This window comes from Poecile atricapillus, chromosome 11 (genome assembly GCF_030490865.1).
Source record: "Poecile atricapillus isolate bPoeAtr1 chromosome 11, bPoeAtr1.hap1, whole genome shotgun sequence".
Taxonomy (NCBI): Eukaryota; Metazoa; Chordata; class Aves; order Passeriformes; family Paridae; genus Poecile; species Poecile atricapillus.
Window position 1 is genome coordinate 207,383 of NC_081259.1, and position 22,005 is coordinate 229,387.

General features: G+C 46.1%; 1 protein-coding gene across 1 annotated transcript in view; it reads left to right on the top strand.

Annotated features, from left to right (window-relative positions):
- Nucleotides 1–21,725, top strand: part of MAP1A (microtubule associated protein 1A) — a 32,066-nt gene extending 10,341 nt beyond the window's left edge. The window contains exons 2-6 of the mRNA XM_058847032.1: nucleotides 5,591–5,673; nucleotides 6,061–6,201; nucleotides 7,868–16,652; nucleotides 17,288–17,520; nucleotides 18,308–21,725. Of these exons, the coding sequence (XP_058703015.1) occupies nucleotides 8,018–16,652; nucleotides 17,288–17,520; nucleotides 18,308–18,463 (9,024 nt within the window). The 5' untranslated portion in view covers nucleotides 5,591–5,673; nucleotides 6,061–6,201; nucleotides 7,868–8,017 and the 3' untranslated portion in view covers nucleotides 18,464–21,725. The remainder of the gene's footprint in view (nucleotides 1–5,590; nucleotides 5,674–6,060; nucleotides 6,202–7,867; nucleotides 16,653–17,287; nucleotides 17,521–18,307) is intronic.
- Nucleotides 21,726–22,005: the final 280 nt, after the last annotated feature.

Sequence of the window (22,005 nt, forward strand, 5' to 3'; positions counted from 1 at the left end):
TGGCCCTTACGTTCATTCTGATTTGTTGTACCAGTCAGAGCATCATGGCTGATTTCAGCACAGTCACTTGAAAGATGACCCAGAGCTCTCGTCTAAGGCATCATTTCACAAAACTGAGTCCTGCTGCCCTGACACTTGGTCTCTGATTTCAGCATGGTGAGCAGTAACTGATTTTTCCAGTCCTGATTAACAGAATAAAACCTCTGAGATTTGATGGTCTGAAAGATTAAAGAACATAACAAGAACATATGCATCTTGCATAGCTATCCTTGACAGCTCTTCAGACTAGCTCAGAATTTATTCTGCAGCTATGGGGGCTTTAGGTGTTTCCATTTAAAGTAGCAGAACACAAGGATCTGTGCTGTCAGCATGACCTCCTTTTCTGCCTCTACAGCCATCTGTCTGTTTGTAGGATCATCTCTCTCCCTCAGGCATCCTGTTTGTCACGGTTACCCCAGTGCACTATCCTTTCTTCCAGCCTAGCCTGACCTCCATAGAAGAGCCCTCTCTGCCTGACCACTGGGCACTAAACCCACAGCATCTGCTCCTCTGTCCTCTCTCCCTCTGTCTCTTTGCAGGTGCAGTCCTGAATTACCACTCCAGAGTCAGTGTGGCTTTGCTCTTCACTTGCTATCCTCTGCCATAACCAAAGAAATTCTACACTCAAAGTGCCACATAATTAATTAACACATGTGTTAATTAGACCTGTAGGGATCACCAAGTCCAACTCCCTGCTCCTCACAGGTGTAGCTGAACTTAAACCATATGACTAAGAGCATCATCCCTTGAACTCTGATGGGCTTGGTGCTGTAGCCAATTCCCCAGGGAGCCTGCCCACCCTCTTGGTGAAGAACCTTTTCTAATGTCCAGTCTGAACTCTCCCAATGAAGATTCATTCTATTTCCATTTATCCTAGTGCTGATCACCAGAGAAAGGAGATCAGCAGCTTCTCCTCTGCTGCCCTTCTTGAGAATGCTGTGAACAGCAGTGAGGGTACCCTCAGCTTTTCTAGTATGTGAGCTATACAAACTCTTAAAAAAATATATAAATTCTGAGTTTTCCTCCTTTCCAACTAGTTCAGGAGTTCAGCTGCACGTCCTGAAATGCCACCTCAGTATTAGTAATTAGTAATTAGAAATCCATCCTCTAGCCCAGATTAGCTGTTCACCATCTCTGGGATGTTTTGTGTAGTGCCACCATGGTCAGGAGGAGGCACCCGTGGGTGGCTGCCCTGTAGGAAGGAGCTGTATGTGTCTTCTGTGGGCCTTTGGGGTGAGGGTGCTGATACTTCTGCACAATGGTAAGTAATGTGATCTGTGTGGAGAAGGCAAATGCCCTGTCTGTTTTCTGAAACCTTACTGTGGTTGTGAATGAGGTGTGTTTGTGTATTAAATCTTTCCATATTTTTTAATGTTTCCATGTGTTATGCAGCAAGCACATTGTGTGGTTAAAAGGCAAGTAATGCTATGAGTCAAAACTACTTAAAAGACAGAAAACAAGTTAGCAAACAAATAATATGGTCATCTTTGTGCAGCATTCAGAGGTAAAGTACAAGGGCTTCATGATTCCTTCTACAAATACAAAGTTGATCAGTACAGTAACGATGAAGAAATACAGAGGTGGCTAAATTTATAGATGATGCAGTTACTGAGATCTAGAAAAGTCTGTGAGGAACTTCAGCAACTAAATTGCACAGTCATGGTGTTCATTAAATTCATCGCCAAATAAAAGCAAAATCAAGCACACCAGAGAAATTAAACCTTCTAGACTCCCTAAAAGAGCTTAATAGTTTCATGGCAGGGTGAAATTTGGATGTCACTGTGTACCCTAACTGAAGATCTTTATTTGGTGCAAAGCTAATCTTAGGTTATATTGTGATGCATAAAGAAATAGGGTGGGAAATAATACAGAAAATAAAATAATGACACCCTTTGAATCTTTGTGCGCCTTCTTGTACTTCTATTCTTGCTCATCCCAGTGGCCATAGGGATAGATGACAGCAGTTCCAAGGGACTAAAGAAACTTTGCTCCAAAGGAACAAGTGGTAAGGACCAAAGGCTTTCTGCCTTGGTGGGGACATGATGGATGAGAATATTTCCTGGAAGTGCACATGCACAGGGATGATTGAAGAAATCAGAATGTGGCTGAACACGTAGAGTGAGGGTTCATACAAAATGAGAAATGTAATGCTACTGAAGAGAGGAGATTTATATTATGTAGCAGCTTCTGAGTATAGTTCGAGAAGGCTGCACAGGGTCAGGGATCTGTGTTCAGAATGCACCTGGAGATGAGCTGTGTCCAGATATTTGTTCCAGGTAAATTGAAGACTGCAGTCTTCAGGAGTCTGAGAAGGATATTCCTTGTACTGGTCAATGGAATGGAGGGATTTTCTAATTTGCAATGCTATTTCCAGGCATGCATTTCATTGTGATAGAGCTCTGATAAGGACAAATACCTGGAAGTGACCTGAACAGCATGCTTCCAGTCACCATGTCTGCCATGTCAGTCACACTGCTACGTGTTTCTGGTACATACGGTTTTTGTTAGTGAGAGGAATGATGTGCCAGGCTGTGTGTTTAAACTCTCTGTCTGTGCAGGTGCTACTGCAGGCTGCATAAAGTGGTCAGCAAAGGACTTCTCAGCCTGATAAGCGCTTGGATTCACAAAGGCCTTGGGCATGTGTGTTCCCTCAGCCAGGCACGGGCTGCTACTGCACTGGGCTGGGAAGGCCACTGCCCCAACTTGGGGTGAATAGGGTCTGGGGCATGGGCCATGTTAGGGCACTGTGTTGCTGCCTTACTCACAGTTTGTGGCCTGGAGTTCTGTTCTGTGCTGTTCTGTGCTGTTCTGCTTTGCCTCTGAATTTAGTTAAAAAACAGTTTGGGGTATTGGTGTGCACAGGTGTGTGCAGTGACTCCCATGTTTCTGGAAATGGCCTATCTGTAGAGCTCTGCTCCTCTGTCTTCCTGAGAATCAACTGCTGCAACTGAAGAGAGGGAACCTACCCCACAGCATGTCAGGAGCAAAGTTATGGAGGGGTGCAATGCTTCACAATGTCACAGACTTGGCAAACTGTAGGCTGGAAGGCACTTGGGGTTGTCTAGTCCAATCACACTTGCTCAAGAAGGGTAAGCAAAAGCAGGCTTCCCAGGCCTGTATCCAGGCATTAGTATGTCTGGGGATGGATACTCCACAACCTCAGTGTACAACCTATTCCAGTATTTGACCACCCTCACAGTAAAAACAGTGTTTTTCTTGTGTTCAGATGAAATTGCCTGCATCTTAATTTGTTCCTCACATCATGTCACTGAGCATTACTGAGAGTGCCTGACTTCCTCTTCTTCATTCCCTCCCATCAGGTATTTATTTATTCATATTGAAAATATCCCTCCCCCACACTCAGCCTCACCTTGTATGAAGACAATTTAGTTCCTTAATCATCCTCACAGCCCTTCACAAGGCTCAGTCCTTCCCCATTCATCCCTCCCATCTGCCAGCAACTGCTGGCCCTGCAGCTTGAGCCTTCTCTTTCTTTCCCATATGCAGGGGACATTCCCTGTGGGGTGAGGGGCTGCCAGCAGAATGCTAACAGCCAGGCTTTGTTCACAGCCTCAGTGGGACAGCTCAGCTGCCTCGGACCATGGGATGGCAGGGAGAAGCACTGTTTCCATGCCTGTTAGTGCCACAGATGGGCCCCTTGCTTCTGCAGCTGGCACTGTCACCAGCGCTGCCTGGCTGGCAGCCCACAGGCTGGCCTTGCCCCCGCAATGCCTGCGCACTTGGTGCCTGGAAAGATGCCCACAGGTGGCCACGGTGATTGCACTGTGCCCAAGAGCCCTCCCTGGCACGTGGCACAAAGATGAGGCTGCTGGTGTTGGTGCCGTGCACCAGGCGGTGTTCCCCAAGTGCTGTGGGTAACCACTGCTAAAATGATGTCTGTGGTGTGCAGGCACCAAGGTGGAAGAGGCTGTGTCACTTTGTCTCAGTAGTAATGTTGAAAAATGGGGGCAGATCACTTCTGTTCTGGATGCCCCAAGCAGCAGGACTGGAGGTCCTGGCGTGGGGGAGCTGTGTGAATGCTGCACAATGGATCTGTGAGGAAGCAGGGTGCTCCTTGTGAACACTTCTGGGACATCAGCAATGCCTTCACAGTTATCATTGCCTCTAGGATGAGTGGGGTTTTGTTTCTTCTGGCTGCACAGAATGCCCCAGAACACCTCCTGGGCCCTCCTCACCTGTGCCTCCTCCCACCCTCCCATGCTGCTCCCCATGGCTCACTTGCAGCATCCCTTCTGTGCACAGGGACTTGCTTCCCGGTGTCTCCAGCCACATAGCTATTCCACATCAAGTGCCAGAAATGCCACTGAACTCAGTGAATTTGGCATAGTGATGGTTTGATTTTAGTCTAGAGGGATGATTTTTAGCCAAACAGAAAAGTTCAGAAAGCAGCTAGAGATGCCAAGTACAAATAGTTCTGCTGAGAGCTTAGCTCACTTTGGGCTGAAAGCTACCTTCTGGGCTTATCTGTCTGGTTAATTGCTAGTAAAACATTCCAGCAAAGTGAGTTTGGTTTAAAGCTATGCTGAGTATTGACCTTCCATGCTTCCCATCCTTCCCATCCTTCCTTCCCATCCTTTCCATTCTTCCACCAGATAGATACATCTATTTTAGAAGGACTGAGATCTGCCTAGAAAGAGGCAATGGGAGTGCTACAGGAAGGCGCTGTATGTTGTCCTGCCTACCAGAGCCATCTGATGTGGGCATACAACAGGGGCTCTGATCCTGGCTGTCAGCATGGCAGACACTCAATACCCTTCTGTCTAATAAATTAATAGGGCCCTGGAATTCTGGTAGCATTTTGCCAAATATCTGTACAATGCCCATGACAAGGTGAGCACACAAATTGCTTTTTTGTGCTCCCAGGATCTTGTTTGCTCTTTGGCTTTTTTTTTTTCCTCTAACTATATAGAGAGAACAGAGTCCTCTCTTGGTTCCTATTTGTGCCTCAGACAAGAGAATGAGACTTCTTGTTGTCTAGGTACTTCCCATAGCAGCAGCTTAGGAGTGCACATTTGGATTTAAGAAAAATACTTCATTAAAGAAAAAATCTGTTATGAATGAGTGGAAACTTGTTACCAGTGCTGCACCATTCCAGTGGAAGCTGAGTTGGCACCCACTGACTGGCTCACAGAGCCCTGTGGTGGCTACGATTTGGACAATGCCAGAGACACCTCTCTGTGGTAGCTGCGATGAGGCAAGGCACTACTGTCTGGAAGGGGATAATTTATCTGTGCCAGTGTTTACAGACACAGCCATCTGGCACAGGCAGGCCTCTCAAAGTGCCTGGCTCTGTGTGGACTTCAGAGTATGTTGGAGCTGAGCGTGCTGATCCAGAAGGAGGATTTCTTTCCTTGTTGCTGAAAAGAGTTTGCTCTGTTTTATGAGACTTAGGTATCAAACTGGGTCTTGAATGCAAATTGAAACTTTGCAATCAAACCCATGCTGAAGGGGTTTTTGAGGTTAAAACATCAGTAGCTGGATGCTATCTCATCAGCTTCTCTCATCCTGTCTAATTCCTTTTCTTTCCCAGGCCAAAGAACTCTCCATCACCAGAGTGACACCCTGGATACGGTGATCCTGGTAAATCCTAATGTGGACAGCATCGTGTCTGAGGTAAGGACCAGGTGTGCCATCAAGTTCTCTCCACATCAGTTCTCCTGCCCTTGCTTGACATAGAGGTCACGATCATCACACTTCACACCTTCTGGAGAGTGCAAACCTGCTGCCAGTCTGCTGCAAGGTGTGGTAAAAAGGCCAGGAGTTCTGGTCTTGCCAGTAACCAGGATATACACAATTACCCTGATGTGACATGGAGCTATGCTGGGCAGACAGTAGCAGTGCCTTCCCTCTCCAATTAGCAACCTTCTTGTATGTAGAAAATGTAGGGTTTGGCTATTTGTAGATAACGTGAGTTATTGCCTGTCCTTGGGGTTGGGATTCTGGGTGCTGGTGTGGAGCATAGGTAACTTCTAATGGCAGCCCTCTGTCTCTTGGTAACAGGTCCGCTCACTTGTGTGTGATTCATCAGCCCACAAACTACTGATCCTCTGTGGTCAGAGCTCAGACCACGAAGGAGACTTGGTCCTGCAGACAGGGACTTTCACTTACCAGAAGTTTGCTGAGATACTTTCGGACCCAGAGGTGAGTGTGAGCTGTAATCCAGCACATTCTCTCCTGTTCAGAGTGCAGAGTAGAGTAGTGCAGCCTGCACCCTCCTTCAGGTGGCAGATTTGCAGACAGATTGGTTTGAAATCCAGCAAAAAAATGCATACTATAAATAATCCATGTTATTGTCTTGGGTATCTTGCTTTAACTCTCTACCTTAAGTCTTCCAAGGAGCAGGCATGGGTGATTCCTCTAAGTGTTCAGCTTGAAATAACTTTTCAGACTGGCTCTGCAGGGGGAAAACACTCAAAATTTCTTGAAGCAGGTCTTAACAAAGCTGTGGGCAGCTTCTAAAAACAGCCAAGAGAGGCCATCATCATTCTAGAAAATGTGGGTATTTCTCTTCATGTCACCAGTCAGTCCACCAAGCAAGTTTACAAGGTTAAGAATGCTCATTAGATGATAAGGGATTGAATAAATGCTGATTAAGTAACTACATGATGATGACATAACTACAGATGCCACTATTTAATTGCAGAATTGCTGCATCATTCAGTTTGGAAGGGCACATGAGAGGTCTGTAGCCCAAGATCTGTATATAGCAGAGTAAGCACTGAATTTAGGCAAATTTGGTCAGAGATTTGTCCAGTGAGGCCTGGAAAACATTATAGGGTATCTCTGAACCTCTGCTCCAATGCTGATTACCTCAGCTAGGTATAAGTTAGCTTTTCAGAGAGATTTGCATTGTTGGTGCTCCCTGCAATACAGATACGATACTCTGGTTTTTGAGACGCTCTGTTTCCATGGATCATGTTGTTTAGAGTGTCTCTGTCTGATTGAATATATAGTTGCTGCAGGAATGTTTGGATGATACTTCAACAGTTGATACTATTACTGTTGTGATTACATCAGCAAATATGCTTCACTTATTTAAATGGACAGAAACTAGTCACTTAAGGGCTGCTAAGCAAAAGAATGTGTTCTTTTTCAGTGTAAAGAAGTATGCAAATCTCGTTTTGGATACTTAGGAAGTTGAGGCATTATACTTCTTTGGTCAATCTATGTTCAGCATAGCAGTAAGGAACCTTGGAAATTATATGGACCTTACTTCACTTACTAATCACATGGCATGTCCCCAACCCTGTACATGTAGCAAAGATGGAGTTATGACTTTCAAAATAGGTGCCAGGAAAGCAAATTAATCTAAATAAAAAAGAAAGTCCTGTCACTAGAACTACACAAAATACTCCATGGTGGTTGACTAGCCTAAGTGAGTGAGGTTAAGTTCAGCCAATGATGCTTAGCACTGAAAAGGTTTTCTCAGGGTTAGAATTCACAAATCACAAAAAATCACCCCCAACCTACTACTTTTGAGCCCAAGCCAGGGACTGATATCCCAGATTTACCAAGCGGTAAGGAAAGAGGACACAGTGGTTCCTGTTTTTATTTTCTTTCCTGAGATCTTGTAACAATACACACGCAGCAGTCAGAAGCAGTAAAGCCCATCAACATTAACAAAAGAGGCTCTATGCATTGATTTTCCTTGGGCTTTCAAACTATTTCATCTACCCCCAGTGTTTCCCATTGGTAAAGTGCTCATGGTATCTTCAGTACTTCTGCATTAACTAGCTGCCTTTTTTAAAGTGCTGTATAGGTCTCAAAGCTCTATTTGACTTTTATTTGTCTATGCTTATCTCATTAGGTCACCCAAATTCTCAGCAACTCTGATTCAGAAACCAAGGCCTCTCTTACTGTGTCGTGCCTGGGAGAAGGAGCCTGGAGCAACCTTGGGCATCCTGGATTTCAGGACATAATTAATCTGAAACTGAATCCTGATCCAGTTCTACCAGAAATGGATGGGGTGTCTGAATTTGCAGAATATGTCTCTGAGACAGTTGATGTGCCATCTCCATTTGATCTTCTGGAGCCACCCACCTCAGGGGGTTTTCTGAAGCTTTCTAAGCCATGCTGCTACATATTCCCTGGGGGAAGAGGTGATTCTGCTCTCTTTGCTGTCAATGGGTTTAACATCCTTGTGGATGGTGGCTCTGAGAGGAAATCCTGCTTCTGGAAGCTGGTAAGGCACCTGGATAGGATTGACTCAATCCTGCTCACCCACATTGGTGCAGACAACCTGCCTGGCATCAATGGGCTGCTGCAGAGGAAAGTTGCTGAGCAAGAGGAGGAACAATCCCAGGGCTCCACCAATTATAGTGACTGGATGAAGAACCTAATCTCTCCTGAGCTAGGGGTGGTTTTTTTTAATGTTCCTGAAAAGCTGAAGATGCCTGAAGCCTCCATGAAAGTAAAGAGGAGCATTGAAGAAGCGTGTATGACACTGCAGTATCTCAACAGACTGGGCATTAAATCAGAGCCTCTCTACAGGGTGGTGAGCAGCACCATCGAGCCCATCACGCTCTTCCACAAAATGGGAGTGGGTAAGCTGGACATGTATATACTGAACCCTGTCAAGGACAGTAAAGAAATGCAGTTTCTAATGCAGAAATGGGCTGGCAATAGTAAAGCAAAGACTGGCATCATTCTTGCAAGTGGGAAAGAAGGTGAAATTTCTGTTCCCTATCTCACATCTATCACAGCCCTAGTGGTATGGCTACCAGCCAGCCCAACAGAGAAAATTGTGAGGGTTTTGTTTCCTGGAAATGCTCCTCAAAATAAGATACTAGAAGGTCTTGAGAAACTCAAGCACCTGGATTTTCTGAGGTACCCAGTGGCTACCCAGAAAGATATCACTTCTGGAATACCTCCACCTGTGCTGAAGCAGACCAAAATGAAACAAAGAACTGACAGTAAAGAGAGTCTTAAGTCTTCCCCCAAGCCATCTGTGACAAAGCAAGTCAAGAAGGATGAAGCAGTTGAGGAGGGGATTAAGGAAGTAAAACCAGAAGTTGTAAAGGATGCTAAAATTGAGAAAAAGGTTAAAGAACACACAGAGAAAATTCCTGAGAAACCTGTTAAACATGAAAAGATAAAGATAGAAACAAGTGATGCTCTTAAAGCTGAGAAAAGAAAATTGGCTAAAGACAAGGTTGGAAAAAAGCATCTCAAAGAGAAAGTATCCAAATTAGAGGAGAAGAAAGACAAAGAAAAGAAAGAGATTAAGAAGGAGAAAAAGGACTTAAAAAAAGACGATGGAAAGAAAGATGAGAAAAAAGATTCAAAGAAAGATGATAAAAAGAAAGAAAACAAACCAGAGCTCAAAAAAATTTCTAAACCAGACTTGAAACCATTTACCCCAGAAGTTAGAAAAACATTGTACAAGGCAAAACTTCCAGGTAGACTCAAAACTGAGAAGATCAAAGTAAAACCTGAAAAAGAACCTGAAAAGGTTCCTGCTGACCTCAAGACATTACCAATGGAGACAGCACCTGTACAAGTGGATCTAGGAGAGACATCCATAGTGGAACAGAGGTTAGTCCTGTCTTCACCAGAAGATCTTACAAAGGACTTTGAGGAACTGAAGCATGAGGAGAGACAGTCTTTGCAGTTGACTCAAGAACTGTCTGATATGGAGGTTAGTGATAAGATTATGAGAGCATCTGAAGCAGAGGTAAAAGACTCTGTTGATATGACTGGTCAGAGTAACCTGGAAGTGGATCTGATTTTAAAAAGAAAGACGCCTGATCAGGGAGTAACTATTACTGATACAGAAAAAGAATCATCAGCAGAGGAAATGTCAGTCCATCAGTGGGAGCTGAGGGGAGGTCCTGCTGAAAAAATAGAGGATGAAAGAAAAACAATAGATGAAAACCATGACATAAGATACTGGGAGGGAAAAGCTGAGCAGGGCAAGGACATTCAGGTGTTTTCTGACAAAGAACACCTGCCATCACATGCAGACCTATTGGCAAAGGGTGCTCGGCCACCAGTGTTCAGAGAGGAAGAAAAGGAGGAAGAGGAGAAAATCTCTTTAGACAGAAAACAGAGGGAAGCAGAAACGTGTGGAAAGTATATTGATGGGACAGAGGCACAGGAAGAGGATGAGAAGGAAAAGAGAGAAGACGTGATAGAAAAGGCAGAACTAGAAGAAAAGGAAGAACAGCACATGAAAGCAGAGGACAAAGTGGAGAAGAATAGAGAATTCTGTGGGCTGAATCAGGATGATAGGGAGGACAAACTGTTTACCATTACAGAGAAGGAAAGAGAATTTAGTTTCATGGATGAGAAAACCAAGTTACTTGGAAAGGACATAACAAAAGAAGAGTCATATCTGAGCAGCCTGCCAGTCCCACCAGGAGCTACAGCAGAACATGTTTCCTATATCCAAGATGAAACTATCCCTGGCTACTCAGAAACAGAGCAGACCATTTCTGATGAAGAAATACACGATGAACAGGAAGAGAGGATCCCACACTTGAAGTATGATGTTAATGCCTATAACATTTCTGTTCCTGACCATCCAGGCTCTTTTGAAGCAGTACATGGAATACAGGCCATGCCTCCTGCTGATCTTTCAGCCAAGGGCTATGCTGGCCAGGAGTCTGAAATCCTGGCATATCCTACAAACATTGTGGCAGCACCTCTAGCTGAGGAGGAACACATATCTTCTGCGACGTCCATTACTGAGTGTGACAAGCTTTCATCTTTTGCAACATCAGTAGCAGAGGATCAGTCTGTTGCATCCATAACAGCACCACAAACAGAAGAGACTGGGAAAAGCTCTTTACTTTTGGACACAGGAAACAGTATGCCCTCCTCTCGGACTGAAGCGACCCAAGGTCTTGATTATGTTCCCTCTGCTGGCACAATTTCTCCCACGTCATCCTTAGAGGAAGACAAATGCTTTAAATCTCCACCCCCTGAGGACTTCCATGCATTAGCAGAAGGAGAGAGGAAACTGGAAACTCAAAAAAAGGACCTCCATGAGGAGGTAGAAGATGAGGAAGATGAAGAAGACGGGACTCCAAATATTGAGATTCCTGAGAAACTCAGAGGGCATTACAATGCCCCCGTGTTTGCTCCTCAAGGATGCCCTGATAATGTGATAATCGGTGTTCCCACACAGGTGATGCCTTTATCCACTGAAGAAGCACCATTTTCCCAGGCTGACTCTGCAGAGGCTGAAGAACGATGCATGAGTCCCGATGACAGCACAGTCAAAATGGCCTCTCCCACTCCATCTGGCCCCACCAGTGCAGGGCACACACCCTTCCACCAGTCTCCAGTGGAGGAAAAGCTGGAAACAGTAGATTCAGATCTATTTGAAAAACAAACGGATGCTTCTGCCAAGAAACTGGAAGGCCAAAGTTCTGTTGTGGTGAAGGCAGCCAAGGGTGAACCTCTCAGAGAAGAGGAGGCATCTGTGGCTAAATCCAGACAGGAAAGAGAAGTGCCTGGACCTGTGCAGCACGAACTGATTTTGAGCAGTGATGTTCCAGTGTCTCCAGGGGAGGAGGTACAGGAGGAACCAGTGAGGAGGGAGGAGCTGCCCTGGCTCTCTTACCACAAGCAGGACACAGTGGTGATCGGGGAGGACAAGGAGCGTCCCAGCACAAAACCAGAAACAGATCAAGGAACTAAAACCAAGACAGAAAGTTTAATTGGATTTCCAGAACACTTGTCCTTTGAGCCATTTGTAACCACGGGAACTTCTCTAGGAAATGTGAATCTTCCACAGTTCACAAGCCAAAGCAAATCTAAAAATGACAAATCTTTGCAATTTTCACCAGATGGCATCAAATCACCTTCTTTTACAGAAGAGAGGATTGGTAAAGAAAAATCCTCAAATATTTCTAGGAGAGTTATTACTGAAGAAGGAAAACTGCTGTATTTCACAGGAGACACCACAGAAGAGAAATCTTCTCATGTTTCCATTGAAGATATTTCCCCAGAAGAGACCAAATCCATTTCTCTTGCTGAGAGTTCCAGCAGGAAAACCTCTTCAGATGTTTTTGTTAAAGGAATTTCTCCAGGAGACATCAAAGCGCTTAGTTTCACAGAAGAGATATCTGCAAAAGAAAAAACTATGTCCAACTGCACTGACAAATTCTCTTCAGAAGGTGTGAAATCCATGGGTTTCACAGACCAGAGCCCAGCTACATATGAAAAATCACTGGATATTTCTGCCAAAGAACTGAAAGAAGCATCAAAATATTTTCCTTGCCCAGAAAGTAGTTCAGTTAAAGACACGTCACCCAGAGATTCTTCAACTGAAGAAATGTCTCCAGATGACACCAGTTTATTTTCTGCATCAGAAAAGGGCCTGTTGAGGGGAAGAAATGCAGGCTTGGACTCTCAGGAAGTATCCCCAGATGCAAAGGGCTTACATTTTAGAGAATCTAGCCCAAGTGAAGATAAAACATCTTCACACACTTCTACTGAAGGTGTAAAATCTTGCAGGTTCAAGGAAGCTCAAGAAAAAAAATCTCCAGAAATGGAAAAGTTTTGCATGAAAGATTTAAGTTATGAGAAGAAAGTGTGGTTTCCAGAAGAGGTAGAAGAGGTCCCTCTTCTGGGAAGACGGCAGAGATATGACAAGGAGAGGGAGAGTACGTTCTTGGATGAGGTACCAGAATTTGAAACAAAATCCCTTCCTAAAATGGGAAAGGAAGAGAAGCTGTCTCCTGCAGTGCCTGGCAGCCAGACCTGGAAAAGACAAGAAAGGGAAGCATGGGGTTCTGCCTTTGGGTATCTTCAGGAAGGGAGAGACAGTGGGAGAGGAGGACAATTACCCAGTGAGGAGGATGAGGCGTTTCACCATGCTGAAGACAAACCCATGCTACTGCAAGCAGAAACTGAATGTTTAAAGATGGAGTCATTTGATTACAAAGAAGACACACAGAAGAGTGCCAAACCTACATCAGAAACACAGAAAGTGGATGTGATTCCTGCTGACATCACTGTCCCAGAAAGAACACAAAGAGAAGGTTCTCCTCTATCTCCTCAGTATGTCCCTGGTGAGGAAAATCAGGCCAAAGCTTTAACTGGAAACAAAAAAAGGCAAGAATTGTTGTTGCCCTCTAAACAAGGTAGTTCCTGCTTAGATGATGAGGAAAAAGCTGTCCTAGATATCTATGCAAAGTCACTAGACCAAGTTCTGACGACATCTCCCCTGTCTGCAGTGGGAAAGGTGATTGAGGTACCACCAGGAGCAGAGAGGCCCTGCAAGTCAGAGCAGTGCAAGCCACCTTTGTGGGAGGATGTCCCATCAAAGACGGCTGAGAAGAAATCGGACATCAGTGATTTGTACCAGGAAAGAGATTGCAAATACAAGTCAGATAGCAGGCAAGAGGATGACTGCAAATCCACTGAGGGTCTGTATGTCTCTACAGGAAGAAAAGAGCAGGCAGCAGCAGCATCTACTCTGTTGCAATCTATGAGAGCAGCAGAATATATTGCAGAGTCCACAGAAGGGAGTGCTGAGCTGTCAGGACAGTGTGCACACTCCCCTCCAGGACAAGGCCCATGCCAAAAAAGCAGTGATGCTGTGGGCAGTGCTGGGGGTGTGGGTGCTACCATCCAAGAGGTATATCCTCCAGAGACCTATTCCAGGAGTTCCCCTGAGCCTTATTCCTATGAGGAAGGGGTCTACACACAGAGAGACGATGACAGTTCCACAAGACAAGAGCCGGAAGAAAGAGAACCAACTCCCTATCCTGATGAAAGAAGTTTCAAATATGCTGACATCTATGAGAAGATAATTGTGTCTGGAGTGGGACCCTCCCCCTTCACAGCCATGGGTGCACACAGCCCAGGTCACACTGACAAGGTGCCAGTGACAGCACTGGACACTCAAAAAGGTCAAAATTTTCATGTGTCTGCAAAGGAAGAAGAGTCCTGCCTTTATACCTCTGCTGAGAAGGAATTGTCATCTCCAGCATCCCCTAAGGATAAAGCAGATTCAGTCTTTGACTATAGAAACATCCATGAAAGGTATCTGCCCTTGTCTGAAACAGAGAAGCCTAGGACATCAGGAGGACAGGAAAAACTGAATGTGTCTTCTGCTTTGCCAGGAGAACTGGACTCTGCACTGCACCCATTGTCTGCGAACACAGCATTTGCCTCTCCCACCATCACAACTGACCCCTCTTATCAAGGAAAATCATCCACCTATATTGATGCTGGTTGTCCAGATGAGAACATAATTTTGTCTAGCCAGGAGCAGGTATCTTTGTCCCTGAAATCTGAAATCCCAAATCCCGAAGATACATACTATGAGAAAGCAGGTCGAGGGGAAGAAAGTGCAAGTGACTCAGAACTAGAAAAAGGTGCTAAGGAGAAGTCTGAAAAGGAGTCTAAACTGCACAGCCCTGCTGAAGCTGCAGGCACTGTCTATGCACACATCTCAGCCGTCAGCAAGTTCCCTGTCTCAGACCCCTTCCTGCAGAGCAAATGTCAGGAGCCCCTTTCTCCCAGCTCCACTGCCTCTTCTCCCTCTGGTCCAGGCTGGCAAGAGGAGTATGAAAGTAGGACAACTTCATCAGCTGCTGCTGTGGAGACATATGTTGCTGGTTATAGAGACATGCCAGACACAGATAGAGATCAGCAAACTTCAGAAATGTGCCATGATTCCTCACAAAAGAAAGAGATTGCTGAAAAATCCATAAAGGAATCCCATTTCTGGGTAGCAGATTATCCAAGTGCAGCAGTGGCCTCTGAGTGCCAAGAGCAAGCCATATACCTGAAATCTGCTTCCAGCAAACAGACAGAGATATATGAACAGGGCCCGAGGGTAGAGAGCAGAGAGATGGAGAGCTCTTCTGGATTTGAAAGTTCCTTGCTAGGAAAGAGCGAAACAGCCAGCACAATCAGACATAAGCAAACCTCAGCAAGCCGTTTAGGGGATATTTCTCTTTCTTTAGAGTCTCCTTGTGCTTTGCTGTCAGACCAGGGAAACAAAGATGAGTACTTGGAGGTTTCTGAGAAAATCGGCAGCCTCGACTCATCTTTTCCTAAATTCTCACCACTGAGTCCATACGAAGAAGGCAAGGTGTTCTCCAAAGGTGTGGAGAAAGAATCTGTGACCCAGCAGCTGAAAGATGACTCTTCCAGCCTGTCAGAAGAACCTTCATCTGAAGCCACCACTCCTGTGATAATGACTACAGCAGAAAGTTTCTATTCCCATATGCTTTCCACTCACACAGGTGCAGGAGTGGAAGTGGCTACTAGGAGTGCTTGGGATGTGCCTCCACAGGTTCCAGATAATGCTATGAAAATACATACAGCTGAAACCAAAGACTTTGTCTTTGCTGAAGAACATGGGTCTCTATTTCCCTGTGGCATGGGTGACCACACCTTGCCATGCAGAGAAGAGTGCCAGGGCTCAGAGCCCACACCATTCTCTGCAGAGCAAGAGCAGCAGCACTGTGGTAGCAGCCCAGAGCAGAAGGCACCATTTGCAGAACAGCCGTTGCCACTCACATCTCTCCCTGATGTGCTGACACCATTTTCTCATCATCAGCACGAAGATGAAACCACAGCCAATGGTCCAACAGAGGTGAGCACCAGTCTGTCAGCTTTCCAAAGTACATACCATGCAGCAGAGGCAAAAGATGAAAAAACATGTCCCGATTCTGACAGCAGTTTTTCTCCATGCACAGGCAACGAGGAGACAGAGAGGCAAAGCCGTCCCTCCTCTCTGATGTCCCCTGAAAACAGTTTCCAGCCATTTTTCCCAGATGTGCAGAGGGGTGGAAAAACAGAGGACTGTGGAGATGCTTCCCATGACATAGAGACCCATTTAGGAGGCAGTTCTGATTGTGGACAGAAATTTTCCTCATGTGAATACAAGCAGAGAAAGGGAGAACTCTCTCCCTCATTTATCAACCCAAGTCCCCATGAGCTCTCTGAAGACAGTGACCTCTCACAGGAGGAGGGTCACCCTTCAGTGCAAGGGAGACCACCCCACACTGGGAGCAGTCCCATGCAAAGTGCTACAGTGGAGGAAACGCCTCCAACATCTGTGAGTGATTCTGGAACCTCCCAGTCAGACTCCGATGTCCCACCTGAGACTGAGGAATGTCCATCCATCACAGCAGATGCCAACATGGACTCAGATGAAGATGCTGATTTCCTCCCAGTGGACAAAGCTGTGGGGAATGCTCATCATGCCAGTTCTAGGTCCAGCCATGATCCTCAGCCTTTTCCAATGGTAGATCCCCATCCCCACCCTCCACACCCTGATGTCTGCATGGTAGACCCTGATATGTTGTTAAATGAGCAAAGCATGAGCAGAACTGATAAAATTTCCAAGAAAGACATAAAAGAAAAGAACAAAGGTGTGAGGAAGCCTTTGAGCAAACCCAAATCTTCCTCACCTGCCCGGAAATTAGATGTGAAAGGGAAACGATCACCCACTCCTGTGAAACAGTCATCTGACAAATCTCCAAAATCTGTCACTGCCAAAAAAGAAAGAGATGGAGGAGAAAAGCCCAAACCACGTAGTTCGCTGATGCCAGAGGATGAGTTATCCCGGAGTAGTCACAGCAACCCTGGCAAGAGCCTTGTTAATGGCATCAAAACAAATCCCGGTAAGAAATCCTTCCTGAAAAATGCATTATCTCTATAGGTCCAACACAGAGAAAAGCACTGGGTTAAACACAGCAGAACAGGAGCAGGTCTTCCCAGTCAGGCATGAAAAGTTATAAGCAGTGATAAGGCTGAAATGTACAAAAAGGTTGATATAAAAGAGTAATAGAATCCTAGGAGAAGCAGCGATGCACAGAGATGGCAGGAAGCCAGGATGGACCTTCTAGAAAGACTACTGTAAAGGATAGCATACAAAAGCCACCATAATGGGGGAGGCTGTGTGTTTAAGCAGTAGGTTATTAACAAAAATTAGGACTAAATATTAATTGGGATGACAACTCTGCAAAACTTACTAATAGAGATTTTTGATTCCCTTCCCCAGAACAAAAGCTCCTGATCCTAAAGCTTTCCAATCCCTCCCCAAAAAATAGCAGAACTTCCTTTCCCTCCCAAGACCTGTGACAGCGCTGGCCCAGAAATGCACCCAGGTCACCTCTGAGCAGCGGAGCATGGATAAGTCTCAACTTCAATGCTGCAATGGAAAAGTCTTTCTGGAATCCAGGTCTTTCTGTGTTAATCTGAGTGTTTGTCCCTTGCAGAAGGGTTTTGATAGCCTCTTGTTTCCTTTTTTCCAAAGCTTCCAATAGTCCTAAGAGCAGTTTGTCTGTGCCTATGGGTCCACCCGTCTATGTGGACTTGGCCTACATCCCCAACCACTGCAGTGGGAAGAACACAGATCCAGAGTTCTTCAAGCGGGTTCGAGCATCTTATTATGTTGTGAGTGGAAATGATGCAGCCAACGGAGAACCAAGCCGTGCAGTGCTGGATGCACTTCTGGAAGGGAAGTCTCAGTGGGGAGAGAACCTGCAGGTAGGTCATGGAAATGCAAAGGGGTGTGTCATGCTTTTGATATCACAAGTGGTCAGAAGAAGCAGATAAGTCCTCTTTTCCACATCCTCCTGAGGGGAGGAAGCATTGAGAGATCCTACACTCCTCCTTAGCTACTGCAGGATGAGCTTATCCTCAAGCAAAATCAAGCACCAACACTAACTGAATTTTCATCAGTGTCCCACACCCAGTGGCATCTGTTGCTAGCCTGGCTTGCTGAAGATTTTTCTGACAGCAACTTACTAATAGAGCTTTTAAACAAGAATATTCTGTAACACAGTTCTCACTTAGGCAGGCTTGCAGGACACCCCAGGGGGCACTCCTGAAGACATGTACAGAAAGGTGTGTGTGTATGGTCTTCCAGATGAAGCAGCCTCGTATTTCAAGGTCCCTGAGTTGTACACTGGTCAATGGGTACATAGTGTCCATTAACACTGACACTGACAGCATTGTTCCTTTTCACACTGAAGGATCTTTCTGAGGCTGTTTCTGGAGGTCCAGAGCACGATGCTCTCCCCAGCACTGCAGCCATTCTCAGCATTATGGTGTCAGTGCTGCCACTTTGCAGCCAGTTCAGAGCCCCATTGTGCTGGTACTCTATAAAAAAAAGCTCTGCCTCAGAACCCGACATCTGAAAGACATTAAATAGAACAAGCAGTACCAAGGGTACAGTGTTCCAAAATTAACAAGAAATTTTAGTCTCAGCTCCTATGGGCATTGTTTGTCACTGCAATTGTTCTCAATCATCCCTGCTGCTTTCTTTTCCCAGGTGACATTGATCCCAACACACGATACTGAGGTAACACGAGAATGGTATCAACAGACCCATGAGAAACAGCAGGAGCTAAACATCATGGTACTGGCAAGCAGCAGCACTGTTGTGATGCAGGATGAATCTTTTCCAGCCTGTAAGATTGAATTCTAAATCTCCCACATTTTGTGTTCATCCATTGACTCCAATCACCGATGCAACATGAGAGACACCATCTAATCACAGTCCAGTTCTTCTCTGGTTTAGTCCTCTACATGGTTCCCATTTGTCAGGCAATCGGGTATCCATCCTGCTCAGCACTGGATGCCATGAGGAAGAAGTGCAGGGCTCTGTAATTTTCTGGACTGAGCTAAGAGTTTGTGCAAGAGCAGTTGCAGGCCAGGGGCACTTTCACCTTCCCTGCTTTATTCTGCTGCCTGTACAGTTTCTGTAGACTATCTTGGCTGCCTTGCTGCTGTGAGAGCTTGTTCTACTCTCTTCCTGGCTGCCTTGCCATTTAACCTGTAGCACCATGAACCTCACCTTTCTAGTGAGGGCTGAAGTGCTGCTGCTGCTGCTGCTGCATGCAGAGTGCACGGGAGGCAGGGGGCAGAACAAAATCTAACTTAAAAAGAAATTGCACCAGGGAGATGCGGGAAGACAAAACCCTCTGACTGTAATATGACAGTGAAGGTCATTCTTCCATCTTCCCTCCTGAGCATGCAGGAGGTGTTCTGAGCAAGAGGACCTGTGCTCCAACCAGGCACGACCACCACATGCCAGCTTGGCAGATTTCTGTCCCAAGTGCTTTCCTGTGGCATCCTGCACCACCTGATTGCTGTGCTCAGGGAGCTGGGATGAACGACATGGCAGTGGGAGGGGAGGGTTCAGCACATTCCTAACTTGCTAACTTGAGCATTGCACACACAGCAGCCAGCTGACTCCTGCACACCAGCTGTGTGGCAGGAGGGGGCACAGAGAGGCTGTAGCCTAAACAGTTACACAAAAAGAGCATCCAAACGCACAACTACAGCCCCCTTAACAGCAGAAGGGCTGAAAAAAACCTTGGCCACTGTTGGCCCAGGACGTACAAGAAACCTCCCTGTCCCTAAACCAAAGGCTCTGGAGGACTGTGGTGAGGCAGCTGAGGAGCATGCAGGCCATGCTGGGGGCCGGTGCACAGCTAGTGTGGCTGTGGCGTGCCAGCTTGCATGCAGCAGCCATCTCCTTGCTGCCTGTGTGTCAGGGTCCAAGCCTTATAGTTGTGTTCAAGCTTTTTGTTGTCCCCCAAGTGTCCAGGATGTGGGGAATAGAACTTGTGGTGTGAGGGAAGAGAAGGCCCTTCCCAAAATACTCGGGAAAAAGTAGTTTATCAAGTGTAGTCATTCTCAGTTCCTCCTCATTGTGGCAGGGATGTATTGACAGCACAGGTGAGGTACTGCTCATCCCTGTGGTACCACCCTGCAGCTTGTTCCCTGGCCTATGCATCTGTGGGCATCTGTCCTTGCTCTCTGGATGTCCTGGCAGAAACACCAGATTGTGCCACGAGTGTAGTGTGGCTATTGAACAGCCACCCAGAACCTCCTTGGCACACAGACCTGTTTCAGCGTGGGAGACACGTTCTCCCAGCAAGGAGTGAGGTGTTCAGGTGCATGAAGCCTGCAGCATCCATGAGCCTTTGCCACGTCCAAGAGAACTGACAGACGATCTTACCACAAAGACAGCCTTTCTGTAAGACAGAGAGAGTGGCAGCAGGCTGTGTTCTGGGGAAGAAGGAATGAGATGGAAGGCTGTGCTGCAATGGTTGACAGCACAAAGTATTTCCATCTGCTGTGACATCCACTGTGCTTGGCCCTGAGCAGAGGGCTGACTCCACCATGAGCGTCCCTGGACCCTGTGTTGCACTTGCCTGGGACACTTCAGTCTCAGTGCTAGTTTTCTGGCAGGTGCCATGAAGAAAATGCTGCTTAGAAACCTGCTCCTAGCACTAAAATGGAGTTTCTAGGGAAATGGTCTATTTTGCATTTTAATTTATATATTTATTTTTTTAATGTTAACCTGCATTTTGTGTTGATTTAATATTTTAATTTATACATGTTAACATGATACCATGTCCTTTTAGTGTCAGTTCAGAGGTTTCTCAGTACTAATAATAACATGCTGCAATTTAAACAAAACAAAAAGACCGTAGAGAACTTGTGGGCAACAAAAATGTTTCTGCAAGGCTATGTCTAAAACCCAGCAGCTGTAGGACAAGGCCTGAGGCCAGCAGCCTCCCCAAGGCACAGCCAGCTCTTTGGATATGGCCCTCGTTAGGAGTATGTGAGCTTACTCAGGGCTTTAGCAAATCTCTGCCCTGTGCTGTGTTCATTTTAACCATGAAATCACACCATGTCTGCCAGCATAATAAATGTCATTCTCTGTACCCCGATGGGGTCAACATTCATGAATGTTGGTTCTGGCAATTGCAGGCACTAAAACACCTGCACCTGCCCCTCCTGGGAATGCTGGGGGGCTGTGCCTGCAGTGCTTTGGAGAGACCCTGGCTCACCCGCCACAGGGGCAGCTGCCGGATGCCAGACACCAGAGGCACAAGCATGGCCCTCACTGGCTCCTGGGCTCCCTCTGCGTAGCTAGATGTAAAAGCTAATGCACTAACTTTAGATAGACCCACACATGAATGTTTTCTCAATTTCAAACTTGAAGCAATTCTGACTAAGCAGCATTAATGGTGAGGCTTTGTGAGGTGCCTGCATCCTCTGGGCAGGAGCGTAGCCACGGGTGGATTCCAGGAGGAATTCCCTCCACACTCTGCTCTTGCCCTCTGCAGCTCTGCTGCTTAGCTACCTTTATCCTACACCAGTTTGCTTCCCTGTCCTCAAGGCTCTACATTATTTTCAGTTTTTGTCGCAGTCTGTCCTGCCTTGAGCTTCTCTCATGCCCTATCTCCCTCTCCCTTCCACCCCCCTCCATCTTAAAAAAAAAACTACGGGAAAAAGACTTATGAAAATGCTGATTCGTAGAGTCTGACCCTGCTCAGGCCACAGGAGCCAGCAGGACCCACCCGGAGCCAGAGGTAATACAACACTAATAGAGAGAAACAGTTAAACTCTGCTTTTGCTTGTTTCTGCATGTGGGCAACAACGCGTACTCTTCCTGTATGTAATAGGTAAAAAATACTATTTTAAACCTATAATTAAAAAAGTGAACGTCTTAACTGTATTGAAATGGCATCTTGTGCTCCTAGCTTCTTCTATGCTAAATGTTTTAAGAAGAGAGCCCTAATTCTTTTCTTCAGCATCATATTTCTATTTGAATTTAGTTCCTTGAGTTCTGTCCTTTTGCCCATTTCCACGTGAAACACTCTGTAACTAACTGCTGTCAAGAGAGGAGCCCAACACATTAATAATAAAGCCACATTAATTGCGAACGAGAACATCTCCAGTGGTTTCCAGCTGTTCTTTCAGTGAGCCCATGCTTGTAGGCAGGAGCACACAGGTATGGCTGCCATGCCACCCTCCCATGCCTCCCAGCTCAGGCGAACCCCAGCTTTTCCATCAACACCCCACCTTCACCAGCAGCTGCTGAACTTTCCTGTGACTCAAAGGGACATGCACACAAGGCCACAGAGCCTGTCTGGACAGCCAGTCCCCCATGCTTGGCCCCAGGAGAGTGACTAGTGTGTCCCTCCTGGGGAACATCAGGGACTCTTGCAC